Genomic DNA, 26,000 nt, shown 5'->3' with positions numbered 1-26,000 from the left:
ATTTCTCTAGAGGACCCAGAGTTTCAGATTATTTGCACAGACTGGTGGACCAATTCACTGCTCCACCAAGGAATAGAGCATTAAGGTGCTTGTTGTCTATTTCAGAGCCCTTCGGTTTCATTTTCCTCTGTCAACTTTGGCAATGACTACAAAGAATGGATTCCAGGGGACCAAGCTGCTAAAAGAATAAGGGTGTGTGGGCATGCATGCACACACATTTATGTACGTTATTTATGTATATGGCTTTACCTTCCTTGTCAACACCAATAGAACTAGGGGTATTAAGCATTTTCTGGAGTAAAATTCCATGAAACTACTTGTGCTAAAAAAAGCCTTCAGAGAAAGGACTGGATAATGAAAGCATTAAACTGCAACCAGCTTTTTACAAGGACAATTTGATGACCATTACACCTGCTTATCAACTTTTTTTTTTTAAATTCAACACTATAAAACTAGATTTCTAGTTAGGAAACTTGGGTTTCCTTTGGCAAATTTTGCTACTAATTGTAGTGATAGGCAAGTTACATTATCTCTGGAGCATAGTTCCCTCATCTGCAAATGAACGTAACAAAATTTTACTAAGGTTCTGTCTTCCATCTCTAATGATACTATTGTATCCTTTTCCCAAAGATAGCACTAACACCCCCAGACAATCCGTAAGTCTTGATTCACCAAAAAGTAAAGTTGAATTCAGTTGTCCCTATTGAATGGTATGGTAAGGTTGGTACCAAAAAAAGTCCTAAAATGACTAAAACTCTAAAGGTAAGAGACTCAAAAATATTAACTACCTGCTTCAAAGCTTTTCCTTTGTGAGCAGTTTTTTCTATTTATCTAAGTTAACTTTGCCAGCTGCAAGACAATCAAGGAACACTTGAGATAGGACTACTTATAATGGGAATGTGTAGACAGGACCTGGGAATTAACACTTATTGTGGCATTTTTATCTTTTATATCATATTACGGATTTTTAACTGGAGATCTGTGGATAGCTTTCAGGAAATCCATGAACTTGGATGGAGAAAAAATATGTATCGTTATTTTCATTATCCTTTTACTGAAATTTTGCATTTCCTTCAATTATTTAAAAACATCATTCTGAGAAGACTTTATCAAAATGCCAATGGGGTAATGATGCCCCAAAAGTTAACAACTTTTGCTTTATATGAAGGTTTAGTGTTAGTCCTCTTAAAACCCTGAGAATACGTGGTCTTTGTGAAAGAGACTGGGTTATTCCAGCAACACCTTCAAAATCGCTACTGAAATTCCATTAGTTTCCCAGTTCACACAACTCTGTTGGCAATAGCTCGTAGAAGGATTACTGGGAATCTAAAGGCCCTATCTCTCTATCTCTAGGGAACCCTACATACTTCTTAGAACATTCAAATAAAAGGTTTAATACTCTGGTATTATGTCTATGTCAGAAATAAGTACTTCTAGCAAAACAAACAAAAAACAAAACTGGAAGTTAGGTATGATAGAAATTGAATTGATTCTTGACAAAATTTTATGATATATTATTAAAGGAATAGTTTGTGTGAGAAGAAATAATCACAAAAATCCAGTACAACTTCACTAAGAATAGAATAAAAAATTTCATGAGTTGAAAGGGAACTCATAGGGCCCTTACTGAATAACAATCCCACTTATACATTGCTTGAGGGTCTCTTGTTGTTTGTCCTTTGTTCTCGAAGAAGACCATGACGTCAGGAAGGTGATACCATGACTTGCAAGTGAATTGGATTTAAATGAGGGCTGTGCAAAGTCAGCAGCCTCACTTTCTCCTCTGGAGCCATCTGGGTCCAATAGCAAGATATCTATTAGGACGACTGGCCATCACCAGTCTTGACTTTTGCCTTGCCACTGAACTTTGATGACTCTGGAGGAAAGAGTGAAACTGAAGATTTTGTGTAGCTTCGCCTCACTTAAAACCAATTCATGAGCAAGTCAAGATATCGCCCTCGTGGTGTCATTGGTCCTCTTCAAGAACAAAGGATGAACAACAACACATTTTATTTAATTGTTTTTGCTTGGGGGGAGGGGAGATTAATTTGGCCTCCCTCTGATAGCCCCTCATATACTTTTATAAAGATCCTTTTTTCTTAAAAAACTGATTTCCAAATTCTTTTCCTCTAGCTTCTCCCCTGCCCTTCGAGAAGACAAGTAATGATATCCATTATACATGAAGTCATGCAAAACATATTTTCATATTAGCAATGTTGCAAAAACAAAAACCCAACAAAGAAAAGTTGTAATATATATATATACGCACTTCAATGGGCACTGAAGGGTTATCAGTTGACAGGATTTTTTATTATGAGTCCTTTGGAATCGGATCACTATCTTGATCAGAGTAGCTTAACACCTCACAAATTGCCCTTGCCGAACTCCTAATGCCCATGTTAAAATAGCAACTGTACTGTCTTTTCTTATCAAGGCAAAAATCAAAAAAGAATTGAGAATTTTAAGGAGGGACCAGAAAAGCAAGACAATTCAACCCCATATTTGTCTAAAGAAAGGAGAAAGTATGAAAAGATCTGATTCCTGATTAGGACTTTGATAAACAGTTAATTAACATTTTTAAGCACCTAAAGGCACTATACTAAGTACTGGGGATACCAAAAGACAGGGACAGTCCCTGCCCTCAAGGAGCTCACAATCTAACTAAGAGAGGAGACAATATGCAACCAAGTACATATAAACAAGCCATATACAGGATAAATAGGAAATTTAAAGGAAGCCAGGGAGATCAGGAGTCAGAACAAAGAGGACGGAGAGTGTTCCCGGCATAAGGGACAGCCAGAGAAAATACCCAGAGCCAAAAGATGGAGAATCTTGTTCCTAGTACAGCTGAGTGGCCAGTGTCACTGGATCAAAGAATATCTGTCAAGGAGTAAGGTCTAAGAAGACTGGAAAGGTAGAGGTTGGGAGTTCGGGGAGAGGGTAGGTGATGAAGGGCTCTGAATGCCAAACAGAGAACTGTGTATTTGTTCTTGGAGGAAACAGGAAGCCACTGGAGCTTATTGAGTAGGGGTGTGTAGGAGTATGTGTGGGGGTGCTGCCATGATTGCACCTGAACTTTAGGAAAATCTTTTTAGAGACTGGAGGATGGATTTGACTGGGGAAAAGACTTGAGGCAGACAGACCTACCATCAGGCTATTTCAATAATCCAGGCTTGAAGTGATGAGGACCTGTACTAGAGTAGTGGCAGTGTCAACAAGTAAAGAGATGTAACTCTGAAGTACTAGTAAGATAGTGTTGCCCTTTACAGTAAGATATTTATGGGGATAGGTACATGAACATAGTGGTGAACCCAATGAAAATTTCTAAGAAAAAAAATGTCATTGTATTGTTAAGAAGAAGGAGAAGGAGGGAGAGACAGAGAGAGAAAAGCAAACAAGAAGCAGGAGAAACTAAAGGCTATGATCTCTAATGGTCTTGTCATATTATGGAAGAAATATGAATGGCAGAATCTCAAGCCATATTCCTGGATCAAACAAATATTTTTTCTCATTTTTAACATTTTCAAAGTACCTTTCCAACATCGGATCCTATGTCTAATCAAACATAAGAGTAATGGACTTAAATTTCTGCCTCTGAATAAATGCAGTGCCCATTGCATTTCCAGTCCTTTGAGGTCTAGTCAGGAAGACAGGAACATAATAACCAATCCCCAGACTAAAAGATACTAAACAATTCTTCTTCCTTCTCTCACACACAAAAAAATGGCTTTCCTCTCTGGTATTCTCAAAGAGTATTAGGTTGTTATTTTGTAGTGAGAATATAACAATTATGCATTAACAATGTTTTTTGGTGATATTCATTCAGCCTTCCAACTTGGGATGGTAGAAACATATCAAAACTAGAGGTATTCATTCAAGATACTTCATCCCACTAGGCAGATCTGGTAGAATTAAAACTGAAAGAATGGTGCAATGACTGCCCTGGTATTAAATCTAGGGTTTTGGATGTTTATCTTGAAACATCCCATTTAATAAATAGTTTCAATTTCCTCATACTCCCATAACACTGAGTCAACAAGGAGAACAGAAAGACCAAGGTTGTTTTTGTTAGTTTAAGTTACTACCAAAGATTTAAAAATGAAATTTTCTTTCTTAAATTTTACATAGAAACTTGTGTCTTATAGTTGCTGTGCCCTACTGCCCAAATACACTTAAATATCAGACTTAAAATATTCACTGAGGATCAGACTTAAAATATTCACTGAGGATTCACACTGATGTTCATAGAAACACTGAAATGTGAACCTCATACCTTCTGATCTTTCAATCTCAGCCTCTATCCCTGAATGCTTGTTACACCCATAGCAAAAACTTCACTTTATTATTTACTAATCTCAACCCATTCCTTTATAGTCTAAAGTTTATGTTTGTCAGATAGTATAGAATGATAGGAGTAGACAAGAAAAGGTACCCACCATAGTAAAATATAAAATAAATGAAAAAATATACCACTTACTAATTTGGATAACTTTCTAATCCACTGTGTCTTCTCTTCAGAAAGATAAATGGATTCAGTGGGTTCAGCAATGAAACTAGAGGTAGCAATGCCAAGAAATGAAGTAGAACTCAAGAATTTAATTCACTGGCACACAAAAGGCAAGGAAAAGTGAAAAGGGAATTGTGATGCTTCACCTCAAATACCCATTATCACTGTTGTACAAGTGAAAAATCATGTTTTCTAGACTAAGAACTGAATATGTGCTAGAGGACATTCTTTTGCTCAACTTAACAACTATAATTTCCACCTGCAGATAGATCCACTGATACTTAAAACTAGGTTCCTGAAGTAACCACTTCAGGTACAATTCATGTTTAGATGTTTTAAGGTTTATCCTCATTTTATGATGAGAAAATTAGAGTTCACAGAAGTTTAAGTGAAGCAGTCAGTCACAAAACTACTGGGTATCAGAGCCAAAACCAGTTTCTCTCCACAGTCCAGTGTATCTGTATATTCATATCTCAAACAAATTCCTTTCAAAGGTATTTAGTTTCCTGGGATATACAGTATTTTGGGAAATAAAAATGTCAATTGTTTACAGTAGTAATAGTGGTAGTAACAATATTTTATCTGAATATCATTTGCAAAGCAATACACAGTTATTAAGTGTGAGGCAGACTTTTTTTTTTTTTTTAAGCCAGGCAATGAGGTTAAGTGACTTGCCCAGGGTCACACAGATAGTGAGTGTTGCATCTGACACCGGATTTGAACTCAGGTCCTCCTGACTCCAGGGCCAGTGCTCTATCCACTGTACCACCTAGTTGCCCCAAGTGTGAGGCAGACTTGAACCTAGGTCTTAACTCCAAGTCTCTTGTCACTCTGTCCAATGTGCCCTTGGTAGTACAAGAAAGAAAAATTACCTAAAGCAATAGAGTTAAAAAGGTGTAAGTTGCTAGAAACCTAAATGTTTTATAGTGGAGTGTCAGTGATCAAAATTTACATTCCTTTGGGCAGAGTATTTGTGAGGAGGGGGAGGGAGAGAAAGAAGGGAAGGAGCTGTGTTGCCTATCTGGCCAGTTCCATTTGAGTCCCCAGTGAGGCAGCTCCTATTTCTACTCACAGGGGTTATTGTTTGTCCTTCGTTCTCAAAGAGGGCCATGACAAGGAGGTAATGCCATGACATGCAAGTGAATTGGATTTAAGTTAGGGAGGACTGTGCAAAGGCATCTGCCTCACTTTCTCCTCCAGAGCCATCTGGGTCCAGTGGCAAGGTACAGATCAGGACAACTGGAGATGGCCCTTGCACACAGTGGGAGACCTTGGCCTTTTTAAGTTAAAGTCTTTACCAGGTCTATTTGACAGAGGTAATGCTCATTCAGTTATTAAAGCTAGGTAAAAATGAGGCAAAGAAAAAAAAAGGGGGGGAAGCTTTTAATTGAATTAACTCCCATTGTTTTAACATGTTATTCTCAGCATCCAGAAGGGTTGTTTTTCCAGATATGTCTGGCTAGCCCACAAGACTTCTCCTTCGATATAAATTGGGTGCCTGGAGAAGGACTTAACCTGTTATTGGCCATACCTACACTGGGGAGCATGGCACTATAAGCCTTGCCATAGAAACCAAGAATCAACAGAGGAATTCTAAGTCTTACCAGGAGGGAGGCCCTTATGCCAGGACTGTGACCAAAAACCATAATTTTAAAAATAGTTATTTCACCTAACCTTCTCAGAACTCTCATATGTAAAATGGGGATATTTGAGCCTACATCAGAAGACTTGTTACAAGAGTGAAGTTAAATTAAAAAAAAAAAAAAAAAACCAAAACTTTAAGAAATACAAATAAGATACCAAAAAAAACCCAGAAAAAAATTTAAATCCAGAACAAACACACATCATAATGCTTCAAAGTTTACAAAGTACTTTCATTCCTCACAATGACCCTGTGTAACTAAGTAGTAAAAATATTACCCTTCTGATTTTACAAACAAGGAAAGCTTGGTTTCATATTAGCCATGATAAATACAATAGTAATATACACAACAGGATACAATACAATAAATAAAATGCAGTAGGAAATAAGGTATAAAAAAGCAACTACAGGCAAGTTCTGCCACAACTCACCATGCTAAGCAAAATCATGCAATAAAAACCACAAACAAAATGGGGAAAATGGAGTTGGGGGCAGAATGCTAAAAAAATGTCAGTGACACACACAAAAATACACTAATCTAATACAAAATGGTAGCACAGTTCACATGTTAAATGGTTAAGAAATACACAAATACTACAATAAATAATAGCCCAATCTGAAGCTATTCCTCTGCCTGCAGGAGCAAACTGGGCAGGCCTCAACTCCAGGCTATGGGTCGGGATGGGTGTTGGTAGGACTAGCCCTATTCAACTCCTACTATTGCAGTAGAAGATAAACAATAAATTTGGCATTTTACCTTGACAAAGCCTTGGTTTACCTGTTGAACTGGGAGTTGTAAGGGTTGTAAGCTTATGTATTATCATGACGTAGTGCAGTTTTTTAATTTTTACTCATCTAATTATATGTGAAATGTTCCCAAATATATTGAGCATGTTTTCAAATCATGCATTATAGCTTGAAGAACCTTTTTTTCCCCCCATCATGCCTATCATGATTCACTGCTTTCACTGGAGGTCAAGTTAAAATGATCTGTCCATATTAATTCATTTCTAAACAAGGAATTTCAAATGTGACCTAAAAAGAGCAGACAGTACCACAAATCATTCAGAATTTTCTTTGCATCCTATCGTTTGAACTACTTGGTAGAACAGATTAATATGCAAAATTGTCTGAAAGGCAAGTCACTTATCTATGAATGAATTCTTTCCAGTTCACAAGTACAGTTTTGCTTAACTGTACTGTCACCCCCCAATTGCTTTAAAAACAAAACAAAGCAAAACAACAACTTTGGGAGGGAGGGGAAGGAGAAGAGATATTTGGGGTTGAATGCGATGTAAAAAGATGTATCAGTAAAATGATGCCCTTAGAAATTGAGATTTGGCTTTCTGGAGCACAGCTTAAAATATAAAAATTATGAGCTCTTGGCAAGAGATAGAAATGCACTAAATAAGGATCAGTAAAAACATTGTTGCATAGAGCCTTGCTTTTTGAAACAAGAGTTTTGTTGTTGCTGTTGTTTTTAAATCTGAAAATGGGGGCAGGGAGAAAATTGTCCATACTGATCTGCTAAGACAGATATCACAGACAGAATATTATTTATGGAGCTTAATATGGCAACACAAGAGTTAACAGAAAGAAACACATTCAGGAGGCAAAAGCTGAGGATAAAAAGACACAAAAAAAGCAAGACAGGCAGGAGGGGCTTGGGCATCAATCAGCTGGGGCTCTATTGAAAAATTAATTATGGTAGTTATAGTTTATCTTTAGAACAGTCTAGCCTAATTTATTAAAAAAAAAAAAACAATTAATGAAAGAAAATCCAACCTTCTTTTCCTCCCACCTCCTAAATGAAAAAGAAAAACAAAACCTTTGTAACAAGTATGCATAGTAAAGCAAAACAAATTCCCAGTTTGGTCATGTCCAAGAAATGTCTTAGTCTGTACACATCTTAAGTCAATAGGTGGATAGAATGTTTCATCATAGTATCATTATTTTAAAAGCATTTTACCTTAAAAATAAACACAGGTACAAGCAAGATGAATCCTTGAAACTGAAATTCAGATCTAATTAACATGGTGAACATGAGTGTCACAAGGGCTGATTAAGGACAAATAACACCTTACTGGCTATGAAGTCCTATCCTAGGAGAAGTTATTTTAGCTAGGTTTCATGCTACAAGGATGTTTCAAATTGCAGCTGGACTTGCTCAGGTATATGCTACTCCCAACCTAAAGTCATGGTAGAAGGAGAACCTGAAAACAAGAGAGGGCACCAATAATCCCCAGAAGAGAAAATCCAAAAAGAAAGGAAGCAATTAAACCCATATTTTCAGTTTTGGACAAACAAATCTAGAGTGGGGGTAACAGAATAAACTAGAGACATGAACACAAGGAAATCAATTTGAAATCATCAGTATCCCAAGGATTTGGTGGCAAGGATATGCAAGTAGTTCTAGAAGCATATTTCTAATTAAACTAAAAATGAATAAGAAAAAGAGGTTACGAAGTAGTTAAACTCACAAGAGGAAATTCTCAAATTAGAGGAGATATTTAGGTGAGAGGGAGAAACAGAAGCAATACTGTTGTGGGAATGAATATACCAAAGATCACTTGAAAAAATGAAGACTTAAATAAACTGGACGAACCTTCACAAAAATATAAAATACAAAATACTTGGAAGATTAATAGAACAAGAACAAAAATAATTTAAACAATTCAATCTCAGAACAGAAAATGAACAAGCCATAAATCAATTGCCAAAGAAAAAACTCTAGGTCCAAAGAACTTAAAAGTGAAACAAGACAAAGACAAAATAACTCCTAAATTACATAAACTGTGTGCAAAAACAGATAGAAGGCACACTGCCAAATTCCTACAGAAAGCCTTCATCAAAATACAGCACCATATTCATATAAATTCTCAAAGGATTAAAAAGAAATAAGAATTAAATTAAAATAATTAAAATTAATTAAAATAATTGAGATCAAAACAAAATAAACTAAATTAACAAAAATGAGACAAAGAAAATTAACTCCTATATTACATAAATTGTTTGCAAAAAAAGTGAGTTAGCACACTGCCAAATTCCTATTCAGACAAGCATGTTCTTAATATGATACCTAAGCTACAGGAAAATAAGGCAAAAAAAGAAAACTACATTATCAATACTAATAAAATTTGATTTTAAATGTAATAAAATGTTGCAACGGTGAGAAAGGAATATGAACCAGTTTATTCACTATGCCCAAGGTGGACTGATACTAGGAATATAGACACAGTAAGGAAAACTATAAAGCTTGTAGATTTATCAACACAGAAATTCCTCATCAAAATACAGCATGCATTAACATCAAATTTTAAAGGAAAAGAATAAATTAAAGGAATTAGGTATAGGCAAAATTATCAGGATGTGGAAGCAATAGTGTGGTTTTCAAAAGAGAAAAAGAGAATTACAAAATTACAACAGAAAAAAAAAGCTCTCGGAGAAATTTCAAAAAATCTACTGGACCTCCCTCCCCACCAAAAATTAAACCAAACCAAACAAACAAACAAAAAAACCAGCCAATAAATTTGGGATTTGCCTAAGTACTCTTAGCATTTCAGAGAGTCCATTTCAAAGGATTTAGAGAAAGTACTGCTAGAACCTAATGACATATATTTTATAAAGGAAGTCTGTCCCAAGAGAGACGTCAAGCTCTAAAGAATGAAATTCTACCAGGACAAAAAATTATCCCAATTAAGAAGGAAATGGAAATCTTATGTTCTTTTTTCATTTACAAGAAGAATGATCTTTGGACTGGGAAGGATATAACAAAAAATGTTCCAAGTTTCTAAGCTCACTGAGGTCTCAACTATATTCCTTCAATGAGTTTAACTGTCCAGGCCCAAAATCCATTCTAGCATACTGGGAAAAAAAAAAACAAACCCCAACAACTGGTGGCTATGAAACCCCCATCAGTGATCTTTTTCTCAAAGAATGTTAAGACTAGAACAAGACACAGTTTTAGAGAACAATATACTGGGGTCCAATTTTCTTTAAAAAAAGAAAGAAGAGAGGAAAGGAAAAGAAAAGAAAAGGAGCCAACATACAAACCAATGATCATGGTGTTGAGAGACAGTTTACAGATATTCAGAAAAGAAAGGTACAACTTCTCTAAGTGCCAGTATGGCTTCATCAAGAGATTGTAAGTTTCAGTACTTAATTAGGTAACAGTCTAATGGAATGCCACATATTAAAATAACAAAGAAAAGATGACTTAAGAATATTAATCAAGTATAAACAATAACTAACGTAGCTCAAAAGCACTTTGACCAGTAATAGCTTTACTTCCAGTTTTTACCCACGCAGCCAACTTAAAGGTAATCTTGTGGAGAAGGGAATCACCATCCCTGCCTCCCCCAACACAACTGAAAAACAACTTCCACTGATATGAGAATGAATCCAAGCGCCCTGGTCAGAAGCCCTGTGACATATATATTATTACTGGCTTGACCTAGTGGAAAGATTTGGGATTCTCCCATTTACCTATCTCTAATGAATGGCTAGTTGGGTACCTTTCAGGTAATCTAGTCACAACCTTTCAGTCTACTATTTCCTCATCTGTAAAATGGAACAATCCATCATGCTGAAAAGAAGCAAAGAGATTAAAGAGGAATTTGATCATCACTCCTCTGAAAGTAGGCAGAGAGCATCAATTTTATGCATGAGAATTACACTATCACATCCTTGCTGTTCTACCTTAAATGCCCTTCTTGGTTTTGGAAATAATCAAAATAAAATGGGCATACTACTACACTTCTGCTACTAATCCTTCAAAGCGTTATGAGGGTTAAATTGAGATGGCATGTGTAAAATGCTTTGTAACACTTAAAGATAAGCTCAAAAGCTTTTAAGCAAAGAAAAAAAAGTAAAATCTCTAAAACAGGAACAATTCTAAAGGAGATTACTCTCATTCTAAGGTGGCTCAAAATTCTCAAAGGCCAGGTTAATGGATCACAAGGCATGACAGGCCCTACCAAAAAGGAAAGGCCTCCATATTGGACCTTCTAATGGACTATATATCAACTGCTGGTGTCTACTCCAGTTAAGTTCAGAGAGCCTCATCAACATGCTGTCACCACCAACTAATGAATTTTTGAGCCACAACAAGCCTGGAAGAACTCAAGAGTATAAAGTTCTATCAGAACAGGTTGTGAAAAGAAGCAACCTGGAAAAGTTCTGAGCAAACTGCAGATAAAATGAGTCCCTGGACCATTTCATCACATTAGAATGTTTTTGTCTTGTTTTTGTATCCCCAGTGTTCAGGAGAGTGCCTGGTACAAGAGTTAAGTACTTAACATTCAAATAATAAATGCTTATTGATGATGATTCTTATCTCTGCTCTCCCTTAAGTGGCACAGTGTTGCTGTAAGTCTATTTTAGGGAGCACTTTCTAATCACCTTAACATAATCATGTAAGTTACAGTATTTTTAAAGTATAATAAATTAAACATCCACATTCCAACAACCCAATACAAAAAATGTATATTCCCATTCCATTATGAGGTAACAGAGTTTTAATACACTAATCACATGTGTATTTATGCGTATATCCTCCTCTATTAAAGAACTAGTGCTTCATCGTGGCATGGAGTTGATCCTCAGTTCCTGAAGGGTTGAGTATGGCAAGCTCCAACAAGTCCTTTCCAAGCTGGAAACATATATATGCCTTCTACTATAGGAAAACCCCAGCCTAATTAAATTCAAAAGGGTTCATTACTAGGTTGCTTGAAGAATGACGTTTTACTCAGAAGAGGGAGCACACAAACTAATGAAATTAGAAGTTCTAAAACACACACACACACACACACACACACACACTCAAACAAATTTTTTCCCTTAGTATAATTTAAAAATCATTCTTGTCTAATCTGCATAATTAGTCAAAATTGTTCTGGACCTCCAATTTTATTGATTTAGGGAACACCTGATAAGGAAATCCCTTCTACCAAAGCAGATCAGAAATGTTCCTGCAAACATAATCTTATGAGAATTGCTTAGGGTACTGAGGGATTGAGTGACATGCCTGGTTCACACAACCAGAATGTGTCAAGAGTAGGATTTGAACGACTGGGTCACCCTGACTCCTGGACAACACTACTGGATAAATCACATTGCTTTTGTAAACAAAATATCTACCTGCATTTAAAACAGCACAAAATTCAAAATGCTTTTAATTATATAATATTCAAATAAATGGTTTTAGTTTTGCTCATTTGTTCAATACAGAGAAATTAAACTGATATAATCAGTGATTCCATATACCTAAATATTAAGCAGTTCCCTGCAATTACAATTCCTGATGAGTTAGTTATAAGGATGACTAGGATACAAAAGTAAAATCACCGAAAGTCACAAGTCACAGACATATCAGAATAAAATTAATCTATCTCTCTCCTCTCTAATTTATATGATACTTATTCTCTGAATCCTTTTAATGTCACTTTCAAAGTTCCATCTTCTCCTAGTACCTACCAGCATCACCTCCGTCTTGACTTGAGTTAGCTTCAGCCAGCAAACCTGAATTCATGTTCCTATCACAGTCTGGCCCTGAAAGTAGAGCACCATCCAAATCTGAAAAGAACATACAAAAATACACCGTTATTTACAAAACACTTTTCTTCTTTTTTAATTTCATATGCATATTAATAGTATGTCTACTATATACTCAACACTTTGAAGGGCAACAGGGTGGCAGAAGGCCTTTACACCGTAGCCCAAGAACCAAGACTGATATAAATTGAACAATCAATGCCTAAAAGACTACAAAATTCACAGATTATGACTTCAATTGGTATTGACAGAAGAGAGAAAAACGTAAGAGGTAGAACATTCAGAAGTATTTATGGATAATACAAGGTCATATCTAGGCATTAAACTATGAATGAGATTTTTAGAAGCAATGTATTTTGAACCACATCAGTGGAGGCATAGAGGCTCTGACAAGACTGGAGAGTGTATTACTATGTATGGTTGAAAAGGTAGATTGGCTTTGAAAACCAGGCAGAATTTAGAACTAATGGGGTAGGTAGTAGTGAAATGTTAAAAAACAAAACAAAACTCAAAACTATATTTTTAATAGGTAAAATTACCCAATGAATAGATAAGAATCCAAAATTATACACAAAAGAAAAAAACCCAATAATTCTTTTAAATTAGAGGAACTTAGGTATGAAAAATTGTCATTTATAACTTTACAACAAATTCTGGGATTTTTCTGGAAGGGACTGTTAACACTAAAAAGGAATGTTCTCTTGAGTTGAGAGGTGGGGAACAAGAAGGTAGTAATAAGCATTTATATATCACCTACTATGGACTAGGCAGTAGGCTTAAGTACTTCTTTACAAATATTATCTCATTTGATCCCTATTAACAATCCTACAAAGCAGGTGCTATTATCCCCATTTTATAGTTGAGGAAACTAAGGCAAACAGAGGTTAAGTAACTTGTTCAGGGCACACAACTAGTAAATGTCTGAGGCCAAATTTGAATTCTGCTCCTATTGACTCCAGGCCCAGAGCTCTATCCACTGCCACCAGCCGCCTCTGGTAGCCAAATGTAGTTGTAAGACTTTAGGTGGCTTCGGTTTAGAGAGGAGACTAAGGAAGGAAAGGAAGAGGGAAGTAGCTGTTGAAAAGATACCATTAGTTAAATATAAGCTTACATAATATTGGCTCTTCATTCTGTGAAGATAGAAATTTTTTTATAAATGATACTTCGATCAGTAATTCAAATTGCTATTTTACAAATATTTAAGTAGAAACAGTGACCCCTAACACCTATGGTCATCTTCAGATCTGGGCAGAATACAATCAAATCCTTTAATTACAAAGATTTTAGGGTACTTCCAGGTCATCTTCAGGCTTTAATTTAAACAGACTATAATTAAGCCCTTCAATTCCAAAGAAGAGGTATGAAGCAGACCCCAGCAATTAAGAAAGGGGAACAAAAGAGACAAAGGAAAAGAAAGTAAGAGCAATATGCCTATTTGCTTAAACCATTTAGCCTTTTCAGTTACTAATGTCTACCTACTGTATTTGATACAGTGAAGACTATACATTTTTATTTTACTTACTCTTTGAGCTGTCCTAATTTTCAACACTGAGTATAACAAAGAAATAAACTACCTACTTATGGATTTCTTTAATCAACAGTATAAAATGCCATAAATGAGTTTGTTTATTGTCATATAATTATTGAAAACACTGGACTTAACAAAATGGGGTCTGGAAACCAGTTGTTAAAAAAATTTTATAGCTATTTCCTTTATTATCATGTTATTTCCTTCATAATATCTTATGCTATTTTAAAACATTGTGCCTCAAGTCTCTCCTCACTCCAGAACATCCTCCACTCAGCTCTCAGATAATCTTCATAAAAGTCCATATCTGACCACATCAACACTCCTCCCACCTCCATTTCAAAAAACTCCATTGATTCCCTATCACTTCCACGATCAAATTTAAAATGTAAAAAATCCTGTTTGGGATTGAAAGCCCTTCATAACCTGGTCTTGTCTCATCTTTCCAATCTTTTTACACCTTATTCACTCCCATATTACACTTTGATGGTGACATTGGCTTGCTGTTCCTTACTCTATCTCCTGGTGGTCCCATATGCCTGGACTCCTCTCCCTCCTCATCTCTGCCTCTAGGCTTCCTTTCAAATCCCAGACTAGAATCTCAACCTTCTACAAAAATCCTTTCCTAATCTCCCCTAATGCTAGCACCTTCCCTGTTGATTATCTCCAATTGATCCTGTACACAGTCAATCCTCAAGACTTCAAGCACCCCTATGATTTTATTAGTATCCCTATTTTCACTTTTGCTTTGGCAACTGCACACATTCACAGCTATGTACAGTAGAGAAAAAAAAATCAGAGGCACATGTTTGTGGAGTGGCTGGTATCCTACTAGGCACTTTCACTGGTCTTGTTCACCCTACTGTGCATTTGCTGCATATTTTTATCATTTGCCTTTAAAATTCAAGTTCTGTGTTGCAATTATGCTCCCAAAGCATAGTGAAAGTCCTCGGAGCCCAAGGAGCAGGTAATGTGACTTAGTGAGAAAGCATGTTAATGGGGCAGCTAGGTGGTACAGTGGATAGAGCACCGGCCCTGAAGTCAGGAGGACCGGAGTTCAACTCCAGCCTCAGGCCAAACACTTGACACTTACTAGCTGTGTGACCCTGGGCAAGTCACTTAACCCCAACTGCCTTAAAAAAATAAAATAAAATAAACGTGTTAGATAAACTGGAATGTCATCATAGGTAAGCCCATGAGTCTGGTGTTAAGGCAATAAGGTATTATATCTGCAAAAAGAAGTAAAATATCTACAGTACTGTAGATTTCATGTGTTACAAAAAGTGAGTACTATCTTGAAATGAATTTTTTAATTGAGATGTTAGCACAAAAGGTCATGGAATTCTAGAGAATTACTAGCAAGAAAAAATGTTTTGCATGTTACCAATTTTATTTTGTGTCCTGCATTTTATGGGTGATTTCATGGTTACTGTGTTAAGGAAAAGTGTGTAGTATCAGAATTAATGTTTTGTTATAAAGAACTATATGCAAAAAAGTATTTTCAGCAATTTTTAGCAAGAGTAGTTTTTGGTGGTTGTGGAAACCTAATCCCCTATTACCATAAGTTCAATGTATTCATGTTTTTAACTTTCCTCTGGTTCAAGATCTAGTACTCTTACCAAAGTACCACTGTTTCAGACTATTCTCTAGTGCGTCAAGATCCCTGTCAAAAATCCATTACCCATTTTTTAATATGATGCGTGCAAAAGTTGAGAAGACTATATTGTTTGTGCACAGTTATTTGCATGTTTTCTCCTCCATCATAGTCCTGCATTTTTTTTCTTTCCTCAGTATACTGTAGATCATAGCTGCTTAATGTTTGTTAAGGAATCTGCAAACCTCACCAGACTTGCCAAAGGGGTCCATAACACAAAAATGTTTAAGAACACTTGATTTAATAGACCCTCTCACCCACAATAAAAGGATCTCTTCTATAGAAGTCCCAAGAGATGGTCGGCCTGACTACCTTCAATGACAGGGAACTTCATTATTTAAGAAGCCTATTCCACAGTGGAAAATTTAGACATTAAGGAACTTTATCCTTATAATGAGCTGAAAAATCAAATGTATTATTTCCACTTTGACTACCTGTTAAATGGCCCTCACCTAGCCCTGTCCTCTTCTGCATGAAAAATCATCAAGTTTCTTAAGTAACTACTACTACATATGGCACTATATTAAGGGCTGGGAACAAAGAATAACAATCTTTCCTTCAAAAAGCTTACATTCTATTTCAGGGATTGGGGGTGGGAATGGAGTGTACACATGTCACAGACAACTGTAACCTAAAGGAGCTAAGGGGTCAAAAGGGGTCAAACCTAAAGGGATCAAAAGCAGAAATCCTAAGCATATTAGGATACAGCAAAGTACTCATGGCTGCAAAACTCTAACAGGCTGGAAACAAATTAAAATATAACAGGGAAATGTTAAACAAAAATATCGTAAGAAATAGATAATGTTAATTTGAAGTTTTCTAAGGCAATAAGTGGACCTTACACTACTGCTGTAGGAAAACTTGAAGCTTTCAGCCAAGTGTAGAGAGGCTAGAAGAGAACAGAAAGCTTTATAGGCTTCAAGAGTGAGTTAAGAGTGGAAGCCCTGGGTGTGAATCCCAGATCCATCATCTACCACCTTTATCAAATGAAATAATGCTTTCGAAAACCTTAAAATGTTACATACACATGAACTATTTTTAGTACCACCCATATGAACTTGAGGCAAGTCACTGACTCCCTGAACCTCAATTCTTTGTAAAAATGACAAGAGTTGAACTAGTTAACCCTTTTTAAAGGTTCCTTCCAGTCCTACATCTATATCTTATGACTGATAGTAAAGAAGAGAGTGTACTCTAGACATGCAACGACAGCCCTTCAAATACCTGAAGACAACTCTAAACAACCTGAGGGTTCATCAATCATCAATCGTTCTGATGACAAGGTCATAGGAACATAAGATCATAGGATTTAAGCTGAAAGAGTCTTTCCAAGTCCCTTTGTGTAAGGTAGGAAGAAACAAAGCCAAGATTCAAACCTTGGTCCTCTGGTTCGAGATCCAGTACTCTTACCAAAGTACCACTGTTTCAGATTATTCTCTAGTGCGTCAAGATCCCTGTCAAAAATCCATTACCCAGAAAGCAACACAATATCCCTGATCTACCAAAGTAGACAAGTGTAAGACTTGTCTTATTTTAGTAATGCATCCTAAGATTTTGTCACAATATTGACTCATTTTGATCTGACAGGCTACTAAACTACTAAGACCTTTTCCTAGTGGTCCAATCTGAAAAGATCATCTTACTCTCTTATGTATCATATTATCTAGTATTCCCAACTGTGTCATTTGCAAGGCTGACTAGCATGCCTTTTATTGTCTTCATTCAAATCACAGACCAAAAGTTAAAGAGTTCTGTGACAATGCCCCTCCTGTCAGCAAGACATAGAACCATTAATCAACTCTCTTGGGTGAGTCTATTTATATGGGCACCTAATGGTATTTATTAACTAGCTTATGTTTCAATACCTTTGCCATAAAGATTACCATAACACTTTGCTATGATCAAGATATAATATATGTAAATCACAGCAGTAGTAAACTCTTGAAATACAATATTTCATCTCATCTTAAAAAATCTTTTGAGGTAAATACTACAGGTGATATTATTACCATTTTAGAGAGGAGGAAACTAAAAGCTGAAAAAGACGATGACTTGCCCATTATAGTATTTGTAAAAAGTGCTTAGCACAGCACCTGACACCAAGTAAATGCCATATAAATGCTTACTACCTTCCCTCTCCTGCCCCTCTTCCCAGAATCATAAAAGTAGCTTGTCTCAAAGGTGGCATAAGAACCCAGGTCCAGTGCTTTCCACTACACTATTGTGCTATGTAAAGCACTGATGCCATCTGGAAACCTATTCAGCTTCTCAAAAAAGGAAATGTTTCTTTGCAAGGCTCATTCTGAAGGAATAAATTCATGTTAGCTTCTACTTTCAACTGCTGCATCATTAACAACAGACATGGTTTCAAATCCTACTTCTGATCTGTATGAACATGCAGGTAACATCCTCCCTAGATTTCAGTTTCTTCAGTTCTTCGTGAGGGACTAGATGTCTTGAGGTGGATTCTAGTTTTAGATATATAAGCCTATGAAGACAACCAGGTGTTTGTGTAGCAGAGTAGTTACCTGTAGCTATCAACATTACAAGCAGCAAAAATGACTTATACTGTCTAAATTCAAATTCTATCTGTAGACCGGTCACCAAAAATATAATATAAGAGGTATATTAAAGAGATTCTCTGAACTTAAAACCCAAAGGTGAACTTCCCAAAGTAATCAGATTTTTTTTGGCATTTAAAAAAAAAAAAAAAAGGTTAAATGATAATTTTCTAAGTAAATACTGGATTTCCTGATAATTTTTAAAAAGACTTCCTGGCACAAGGAAATGAACACTGGGCTCTAAATTCAGGGGGTTCAAATCCCACTGCCTACTACTTGGGTGACCTTGGGCAAATCTCTTAATATCTAACTTTTCTAACCTGTAAAGTGAGGGGGTTGGACTAGAAGGGGCCTTGATTGGACTTCCTCCCGATTCAAGCCATTCCAATGATCAATCTTACCTGTCCAGTCAGTTCAATGGTTTGAAGAAATTAAAAAGACTGTAAATTCTACAAACTATATTTATTTGAGACAAAATAAATACCTTATTGAAATGCACAAACATTTGTGTAAACCAAATAAATAGACAATTTCTACTGTTTTTCACACATGCTAATTATGGAATGTTTTGTCCTAAAAGTAGTATTTGGCAAGAAGGCAAAGGTGGGGTGGGGGAGGTTCATGGTCAAAGAAATACAAGATTTAGTTTTAACCTTACTACATGTTTATCCCACCACAATACACTGAGGTTGGTAATTCTACTAAAATTAACAAAAGGCTAGAATTTGCAAAGTGTGAGCCAATACTCAGAATCCCCAGCAGATGGCAAATCCATATTACCTCTGTATTCAGTCAGCTTCTTTTAAAACTAAAATCTTGATCAAAGCTGGAGACAAGCAATTTTGTTTTAAAAAATAAAATACATGGTCCTAATTCTTGTGATATAGGTGAAACAACAGCGGACTAGTAGTGCCAGTCCATACTTTGCTACTTGATAACTGTGTGACTTATGGGCTTCTCTTTTCTCATATATAAGATGGGAGTGATAATCCCAGCCTATACCACAGGGTTGAAGGGAGGATTAAAAATAAAGCAGGGGAAAAGTGCTTTGAAAATTGTGAAAAGAGGGGCAGCTAGGTGGCGCAGTGGATAGAGCACCAGCCCTGAAGTCAGGAGGACCCGAGTTCAACTCCAGCCTCAGACCAAACACTTGACACTTACTAGCTGTGTGACCCTGGGCAAGTCACTTAACCCCAATTGCCTAAAATAAAAAAAATTTTAAAAATTAAAAATTGTGAAGTTATAGGAACTGACCTATTACTACTATAATTTCAAATAAAGGGAAAATCTTCTAACAGTTCACCTAAAATTTGCAACCCCCTAATACTGTTTTAGGTAAGGACTATAAAAAGCCATAAAACTTAAATAACTATGATTGTCAACGAGCTCAGTCTCAACTAGCTCCCCTCCCCAAAACACCAACACTGCTAAGTATTAATTCATTTCAGATTCAAACACACTGATGCATTCATCAGAAGTTACAGAACAGGCAACCAATCATTCACTTGGCAAAGAAGTGGTTTTTTTTTAAACTCCTGGTGCTTAGAAATTCCTAACCTGACATAAGAACTAAAGGATAGAAAGCATCCAATACAGAACTCTTTCATGATATAATCTTCAAGTCATGGAAAATGAAAATCAAGCTAATACATCTACTGGACATAGATGGTCGTAGATTTAAAGCTGAAAAAGTCCTTTTAGGTCATCCGGTCCAACTCTCATTTTATAGATGAGGAAATGAAAGCAGCCGGCAAGTGTCTGAGGGAGGACTCAAGCTCAACTCTTTCAGGCTGCAAGCCTAGCATTCCATATACTAGGCCAGGATGCCCTTGCCATCAGCAAAATGCTATTTGAAAGGAATATTTCTAAGTTATTAGCTTCACCCCTTCCCATGGGGCTTTTCCTGATCTGCACCTCCAAATTACCTGACCGCTTAGGGGGAAAGTTTATATTTCTAAACACTCGCTTCAATAAAGAAAGAGCAGATCAGCAAACTAGACACAGAACTAAAAAAAACCCAGGAACACTGGGGGGGGGGGGGGGGCGGCCGGCGGGGAGGTGCCAAACACCAAAATAGAAATCCTGAAAAATAAAAAAATTAACAAAATTGAAAATAAAAAATATCCCAAATGAATTAACAAATACAGTTATGCATTAGCTTTAAAAAGTAAAATAGGTAAGCCACTAGGCTAACAACTTGATTTTTAAAAGTCACCAGCATAAAAAATGAAGTTAAGCTCACAACCAAAGAAGAATGAAAAGAAATTATTAGGCAGAATGAATTGGGCATATAATAAAACAAATACTAAATACTACAACAGAAATCTTGAAAACAAAATTAAAGTCAAAAAACAAAAACACTAAATTGATAAAGCCAGAGACTTTTTTTTAATTTAAAAAATAAAACCATATTACCAGTATCAACAGGAAAATAAAGGGCTTAAATAGCTGTACCTTGGAAAAAGAAATTTTTCTGAGCCATAAATACTCAAAAGCAAAACAAAACATAGGACCAGATGGTTAGAGGACAATTCCAATACTACACAAACTGAAAAAATAAAGGGGCGTTGCCCAAATTTCTATGACATAAATATGGTCCTGATACCTAAACCAGGGAGAGTCAAAACAGAAAAATACAAACCAATAAACATCCCTAACGAATATTGAGGTCAAAATTTTAAGCAAAGAAACCACAACAACATATTAAAAAAGATTACAACTCTGTGACCAGACTAGATTTATACCATCCTAGTAATGGAGCGCTGGTTTAATATTAGGAAAATTATAAACAAAAAAAAAATATGACTATACGTATCAATTACAGAAAAGGCTTTTGACAAGATACACTCATTTCAGTTAAAAACATCAGAAAACAAGAATGCAGGAAAAGTACAACTTTCCTTAATATGAAGAGTAGTATCTAATGAAATCGAAGAGTCAGTATTATCTGTAATGACAATAAACTAGATGCCTTTCCAAGAGGATCAGGGGTAGAACAGGGATGCCCAATTTCACCATTACTATTCAATATAATGCTAGCTGTAGCAATAAGAAATTAAGGAATAAGCCTACGAAAAGAAAAAATAAAAACATCACTTTTTTACAGATGATATGAAGATTACTTAAGAGCACACGAGCATTAATTAGAAAACTAATCAACTTCGACAAAGTTGAAGGATAGAAAATAAATTCACATAAACCATGAGCATTTCTGTATATAACCAACAAAACCCAGCAAGAAGAGCTAGAAATTCCCTTTAAAATAAACTTAAAATACTTGGGAGTCTATCTGCCATGACATAACAAGAACTAAATGAACACAATTACAAAACACTCTTTACACAAATACAGATCTAAGTAACTAGAGAAGTATTAATTACTGTAATATTATTAATATCAGATAATAAAAATGAGAACACTACCTAAGTTAATTTATTTATTCAGTGCCACACCAAACTGTTAAAGACTTACTTCACAGAGCTAGAAAAAATAATAAAAATCATATGAAGAACAAAAGATCAAGAATCTCAAGGGAAATAATGGAAAAAAAAAAGGTGAAAAGGAGGGGGTCTAGAAGTACCAGATCAGGTACACAATATACAGAAGCAAATAACTAGTATAGCCCAGTGTTTGATAAACACAAAGATCCCCAGGTCCTAGAACTCATTATTCTACAAAAAAACTGTTGGTAGAAAGTAGTCTGGAAGAAATGGCAGAAAGGAAGTTTAGAAATTCTCTCTATGAATGATTTGGTGATAAAGGGTCACGTCATAAATAAATTAGAGAACCATGGAAGAAATTCTCTGTCAGATATATACATATTGTGTGTGTATAATGATTTGGACATAAAGGGTGACATAACGAACAAATTAAAGAAGCATGGAAGAAACTACCAGTCAGATTTACAAATAAGGGAAGAATTCATACACACAAAAGCTAGAGAGGTTCGTTCACAAGATGGTAAGATGGACAATTTTGATGAAATAAAATTCAGATGTTTGTGCATGAGCAACACTATGTTAGCTATATTAGAAGGGAGAGAAATTGGCAGAAAATTTTTGCAGTAAGTTTCTCTAATAGAGTTTTCATTTCTAAGACATATAGGGAACTGATTAAGAAATAGGTAACATATACAAAACTGTGGTACAATTGAAAAGATTTTCTTTAGGACATGCTAACTAAAATGCTTTCCTTTTTCTCAACAAGGGTTAACAACTTTTCCAAAGTAATGATTTAAAAGTGAGAGGGTCACCTTAGCCTAATACAGGTTCCCCCTAAGGCAGAGAAAAATTCAACATTGAACTTCTGGGATTTCAGAAGTCCAGAAATCAAAATGTGCCTTGCAGAGTTGAACATTTATTTTTCATATTAAAATTTAAACATCCTGGGGAAGGTTTTCACCTTAGTGAATTACTAGAATTACGGGAAATGATGCCACAGTAGAAAAGGAGAGTAAAAGACTATTAAAAGGTAAAACCGGAACTCAAAACATTTAAGTGCAGTTCATAGTTTTGCCCAGGTTCTAGCCTTCACATAGGCTATGCCATTAAAAATTATTAAATGCATGTTGTTAAGGTTATAAATACCATTCCTATAGCTATGAAATACTGTTCTCTCACTAGTCTTCAATTATTCTCCGAAACTTCGGGTGGGGATGGGAGGGGGAGGTGTGAACCTACTCAGAATTTATCTGATATTTTCACTGCTGCTTCATATTTGTATTATCTACACAGAACAATTTGCTGCTACCATCTACTTCCTACACAAAAATACAATCTATTATTCCAATGTTATTCATACCATGTAACTTTTCAAGACGTCAAATTTTTATATTGGGATGTGTTACTCTAGACACTAAGATTAGAGTAGTAATGGCGTGTTTTTGGTTAATGATGGTAAATGTGGCTCTAGAAACAGGTAACTGTACCAATCACTTTACACTTTTAAAAGAGTTTAGAAAAAGGGTTTAAAACAGCTGTATACAAAGGATCAGTGCCATATCAGGAGGCCAGGATGGTGTCTGAATTTTCATCTCTTTAAACTGTTAACAAGTGTGCTTTATCTCTAAAGACACATGCTCACAGTTAGCTAAGAGAAACCAAGATTCTTCACTGCTTAAGGGGATGTATTAAGCATTATTTCATTATCTCTCAAGTCAGGGTGGATTTTCAAATGAATTGTTTAAATACTGTCTAAGCTATATCAAGTGCTTTTTATAAAAAATAAGTTTGCACTGAAAAATGTATAGCTCAGAAGTATGTAGGAATATGGATTATAATTATGTTTGCCAATACAGTTATATCCATGTTTACTGTGACAACAAAAAGTCATCTTTTAAAACCCACTATTATTTTCTAGTGATACTATATGACCATGAGCCATGGAACACCATAATCACCAAAGATTTAAAACTGACAGAGACAAGGGCATTGAGAAATGCTTGGTGGGTGTAAATGGGCTGAAACATTACCAACAATGTTTAGCAGACAAGAAATAGTAAGCATCATACAGGAAATCTATGGTCAGAAAAAGCTAGTCCCATTCAGATAAACTGTGAGAGAACAGATGAATAAAAGTCCTGCATTGATTGTTAAAACACAAAGAAGGGCCATGTTGGGTAGATGAGAAAGACAGGGATAACAACCAGAATAGGGTATGGGAAAGTGTTGAGTTATATACTACTGTAGAGAGGACCCACAGCAACAAAATTTCTCTCAATGTGTCAATTTGGCTTAACTTGGAGACTAGTGACTGATTCACTACACCTACATGCTCTTTTAAGTAAATGCCTTTCTTTAAACTCCAGCTTCTTGTATCTGACAGTTTTTTAGGTACAGAGCTGTGTCATTTTGATAGAAATATCAAGAGTCTCAGATCCTGAGAGCATTGGAGTAGTTCCATGTTCCCAACATTGCCTTCCCTCCAAAAGATCATTTTACTGGTTTCGGAAAAGTTTTAAAATTGTTTCCTAACTAAGTGCTGATAATCTACAAAGGGAAACAAAACACATAGGGTTTATTAACATTAAGCATAAATAACAAGTGTCACTATATTTAATGAGAATTATGTTTACCCCCCTAAGTTTTGCTTTATGGTGTAACAGACAATACTTCATCCCAAAATGGCAAAGTCTAAACATATAAAACTCTTTCATTCCTTCTTCAAATTAACACCCCCTTCTCCCAGCCAGGTCCTGGAACCACAATTAAATCAACTATGTCAATGCTGTCGGAAAAGGTACATATACTTCCCAGTAATTCTGCAAACCAAAACACTTATCCCAGTCTACTACCCATCCCCCACAAGGGTGGTCTTCCCCCATTAGAATGTAAACTCCTAGATGGCACTTTTTGTGTTTTTATATATTACTCTTAGCATACCCATCTGGTACATAGAAAGCACTTAAATTCGTTTTCATTCATTCAAACCAAAGGGCTCTTTTGGTAAGGCTCACTAAAAACATGCTTATTTAAAAAAAAAAAATTCCACTAATTACATCTAGGCCCAGCAGAGTACAAAGGCTTCTCAGTAAAATAATTAACATTTAGGTAAGGTTTACAAATTTTACAAAAGCTAAGTATTGTTGGTATTATTATGCCTATTTTACAGATGAGGAGAAAAGATCAAAGAGCTAGTGTCACAAAAGAGGTGGAATTTGAACCCAGGTCTTAACAAACTCCAAGTCCAGTACTCATTCCACTACTACATTGTGCTGCCTACATAGGAATACAAACAGTCCTGAGGCAGTCTGTTTCAAGGTGTGATTCAAATAAAGAACCCAAGCCTACCTAGCTTCCAGCTGCTCACCCCATTGCTAGAGCTATTATCTCAAGGTAGATGAAAATACTGTACAATTGCCCCCCCCAATTTGTGTAGTTTGTATATTCAGTCAACAAGCATTTATTAAGTACTTACTATGTGACAATGCAAATGTGCTAATAAGCACTAAAGATATGACAGAGAAAAAAAAAAACAAAACATTTCTATCCTTGAGGAGCTTCTAATGGGGAGGAGACGACATATACAAAAATAGGTACAGATGCAAAGTAGTCTTAAAAAGCAAGGCCTGGGCACCTAAGGGGATCAGGAAAGGGTTCCTACAGAAGGTGGCATTTGAGCTACTGAAGACAGGAATCCTAAGTAGGGAGGTGAAAAAAGAGACAATTTCAGGCACTGAGATATAGCTACAGATGGAGCATTGTGTGACAGGAATAGTAAGTAGTCCAGTATTAGCAGGTAGGTAGCTCAGTCCATAGCTTGTTGGACTTGGGAATCAGGAAGACCTGAATTTAAATCCTGAGATGCTAGCTATGGCCCTGCCTGACCCTTAACCTCTATCTTAGCTTCCTCATCTGCAAAAAAGAGGATAACAATCTCTACCTCCCAAGACTGTGATGAAGAATCAACTGAAATAGTGTAAAGCACTTTGCAAACCTTAAAGCGCTATAGAAATGCTAGCTGTTATTTATTATTTATTGTTGCTGGATTGTAGAATGCTGAAGGGGAAGTAATATACAAGAATAAAAAACAGAAAGGGGTAGTTTAGAGCTTTAAAC

General features: G+C 35.9%; 1 protein-coding gene across 1 annotated transcript in view; it reads right to left on the bottom strand.

Moving 5' to 3' along the window:
- LOC114054233 (zinc finger and BTB domain-containing protein 10-like) overlaps positions 1 to 26,000 on the bottom strand; it is a 58,708-nt gene that overhangs the window by 13,684 nt on the left and 19,024 nt on the right. The window contains exon 3 of the mRNA XM_027877414.1: positions 12,624 to 12,722. Within this exon, the coding sequence (XP_027733215.1) occupies positions 12,624 to 12,722 (99 nt within the window). The remainder of the gene's footprint in view (positions 1 to 12,623; positions 12,723 to 26,000) is intronic.

This window comes from Vombatus ursinus, unplaced genomic scaffold, assembly GCF_900497805.2.
Source record: "Vombatus ursinus unplaced genomic scaffold, bare-nosed wombat genome assembly UNPS02014812.1, whole genome shotgun sequence".
Classification (NCBI taxonomy): Eukaryota; Metazoa; Chordata; class Mammalia; order Diprotodontia; family Vombatidae; genus Vombatus; species Vombatus ursinus.
Note: the sequence above shows the minus strand (reverse complement) of the source record. Positions and strands in the feature narration are given on the sequence as shown.